The sequence below is a fragment of the Callorhinchus milii genome, unplaced genomic scaffold, assembly GCF_018977255.1.
Source record: "Callorhinchus milii isolate IMCB2004 unplaced genomic scaffold, IMCB_Cmil_1.0 Scaffold566, whole genome shotgun sequence".
Classification (NCBI taxonomy): Eukaryota; Metazoa; Chordata; class Chondrichthyes; order Chimaeriformes; family Callorhinchidae; genus Callorhinchus; species Callorhinchus milii.
The window spans coordinates 35,355-38,666 of NW_024705307.1; the positions used below are offsets into that span (position 1 = coordinate 35,355).

General features: G+C 52.7%; 1 protein-coding gene across 1 annotated transcript; it reads right to left on the reverse strand.

The window, feature by feature from the left end:
- Positions 1 to 401: 401 nt before the first annotated feature.
- On the reverse strand, positions 402 to 752 carry LOC121852211 (notch-regulated ankyrin repeat-containing protein-like). The gene has a single exon (XM_042346283.1). The coding sequence runs from the start codon at positions 750 to 752 to the stop codon at positions 402 to 404; it is 351 nt and encodes a 116-aa protein (XP_042202217.1).
- Positions 753 to 3,312: the final 2,560 nt, after the last annotated feature.

Sequence of the window (3,312 nt, forward strand, 5' to 3'; positions counted from 1 at the left end):
CAACACAACAACAACACGCGTTGAACGAAAGCTTGGCGCTCGAGTGAAATTGTCCTGGGTGAGACGACGACGACGATGATGATGTTGATGAGATGGTGGTGGTGGCTTGTTTGTCGTGGTGCTCAGCTTATCGTAGTGCTAAGCTTGCTTACTGCCTCCGCCACCGATGATGTTGTTGCTGCTGCTGCTGGTGGCGCTGCTCAGTCGCCAGTCGCGGGTTTGATGTCCACATGGCAGAGGCAGCAGCAGCAGCTTGAAGGAGGTCGCTCCACAACCACCACCTCCACCCTGTCCACACAACAACGAGCGATGGCACCGACGCGAGACCGTACGGCAACAGGACAAGGAGCTCGGGGTAAGGAAGACGACTTTTTCCCTCTCCCCTCCCTCCCTCTCCCTCGCTACCGTCGCCTCGTGCCGCTGTTGATGAGGTACAGGACGATGTCCTGGTGTCCTCCGAAGGCTGCGATGTGCAGGGCGCTCCACCCGTCACGCGTGGCCAACCTGGGGTCAGCCCCGAACTGCACGAGGAGCTTCACGAGCTCCAAGTTGCCCGCGATGACCGAGCGATGAAGAGCCGTCTGACCCTCGGGGCCGAAAAACGAGTTCACGTTGAACTGTTCGCCGGCACCGGCCGTGGCGTCTTGCAGGAGGGCCTGGAGTTTGCTGGTGTCACCTCGACTCACCGCCTCCTGGAAGATGCGCTGGTACGAGGAGGATGAGGAGCAGGAGGGCATCTCAGCTTGGCTCATGGTCGCCACGGCCACCCCACCACACACGTGTGCGTGGGCCCTCTCGCTCACCTCACCCACGGTCGGAAGCGAACGAGGAGATGGCTTTTGGTGGCCCTCTCTCACTTGGGTTTTTGGTAAATGATGGACGGGGCCACCCACACCACCACCACCACCCCAGTATTGTCACCACCACCACCGGCACCGCTGCACACGTGCCGAGTCGCTCTGGGTTTCTTGTTTTCTCGTCCAAGCCTTCCTCCTCCTCCTTCTTGTTCTCTCAGTTCACTCGCTCGTCCTTGTTGTCCGGCGGCGTCGTCGTTTAACTCGGTTCTGTCTCGGTCTTCACTCGACTTCGGTCGACTTCTTGAGCGTTCCTCCCCAAAGCTCCCGGCGCCAATTTCCTCACCGCCTGGGCCACTTCACAAGTAGCGCGCTTTATGATTTTTTAATTCCCCCCCCAAAAAACGTGGGAGATGGAGGAAGAGGAGGGGGCGGTGCGTGAAGGGCGCCTCGCTGTGCACTGCGGTCTGTGGGAACTCCGCAGACAGACGCGGGGCTTTTTAACGCTGGGGGGGTTGGTGGCGGTGGTCGGGGGTTTCAATGGAGAAGAGGTTCACCCCAGCCACCCCCTACGGCGGTCTCCTCTGTCGCGCGCCGCACAGACGTCGCTGTTTCTAAACCGTGCTGCGGAGACCCCGAGCCACCACCATCAGCCCCCACCACCAGCCCCACCATCAGCAGCCCCCCACCACCAACCCCACCACCACTAGTCCCACCACCACCAGCAGCCCCAACCACCACCACCAGCCCCACCACAACCAGCAGCCTCAACCACCCCACCTGCCCCACCACCAGCCTCACCACCCACCACCAGCCCCAACCACCACCACCAGCCCCACAACCATCAGCCCCACCACCACAACCACCACCAGCCCCAACCACTACCACCAGCCCCAACCACCACCACCAGTCCAACCACCACCACCAGCCCCACCACCATCAGCCCCCACCACCACAACCACCACCAGCCCCAACCACCACCCCAACCACCATCACCAGCCCCAACCACCACAACCACCACCAGCCCCACCACCACCAGCCCCACCATCCCCAACCACCACCACCAGCCACAACCACCAGCACCAGCCCCACACCGCTCTTTACCTAACAAATTATAACTGGTTGCGTATTACCGTACCGTATGTAACCTAACCGCACACACGTATTACTGGCGATGTTAATAAGATAAATAATAAGTGGAGTTATGTTTGAATAAATGACACACGTTAGTTAATTCGCACATTGTCCAGTTAGTCAATTCACCCGATATGCCGTGTAACACCCGACATGAACACATTCGATGCTGTCACCGTGGTGGTGGTTAGTGATTGTCACACTCGCGTGCGGTGTGGTTTAATGTGGCCAACGTGGAAGAGTAGGCCAAATACCATCTAGAGGCGCTCTCCAGTGCTCCAGTTAAGTGGATGCCCTTCCGCCAGCAGTGGCGTGAGCGAGCAATTGCAGGGCTGTACCTTTACCTTGTAATGTATGGAGAGAGCAGTGGTACGGCGGTTAGCGCACTGCACTTCAAACCTTCATCCAGGCGTTTCTCATCTTCTCAGTGTATTTTAAGATCGTGCATTTTACATAGGATTTCTTAACGTATCATTAAGGTTACAGACGAGAGGGAGGAGCCTGTCATGAAGACTGTGCATTGTTAGAATATTGTTATATTAAGATAGCTTTATACATTAAAAGGGTAGTGGTTAGTTTCCTAAAACCATAAAAAGCACGTTCATCAATTCCTACCTTAAATTGGGGAACTCAACGTACATTTGTGCTTTAACAATAAACTTTGCATGCACTTTGTGATGGCAATATAAATGTCAATGATTGTGTTGATAATACATGATTTTTTTTTTAAAATAACAATTTTACAGAAACAGTTTGGTTGTTATCAAAATTCAAACTTTAAACATGCAGTGTGCAATCTGGAGTTTAATCCCAAAATTCATAGCATCATTGAAATGAATTGCTCAATGTTAATTCCAGTAATTAACACTAGTACGTGAACATTTACTAATTATGTGGTGATGTTGCTTTGACAGTAATGCACACGCTCACTCCACATTCGTCAAAACACTTTTGCCTTAACAGTAAATATATAATAGGCAACGTTTTGGGAAATGGCCCTTCTTAATAGCACATAAAAACGTTATTTGTGTTATTGTGCTATGTTTATGAGAGTCTGCCAGCATCATTTTAATATATTTTGCTCGTGATGTATGTACATTACTCAGAGCGAACGATTTGTACCTCAACTGGACATGTGTGAAAAAGAGCTTTATCGCTCACTGGATTCCTCCAGAATAAAGATTCTGATTCTGAGCTGTTCGGAAAGCAAGACAGCTCACTCCAAGTGATTATGGCCAGTGGGCAAAAATAACCCAGAAGCAACCAAAAGCAGGAAACAGTGCCCAGGAATAAATCCCCCGCAGAGATGGGCCAATGAGATTGGCTTTCCCGTGAAAGGTGCTCGCTGCATTGTCGGACCATGAGGCACGGCCAATAGCTTGGG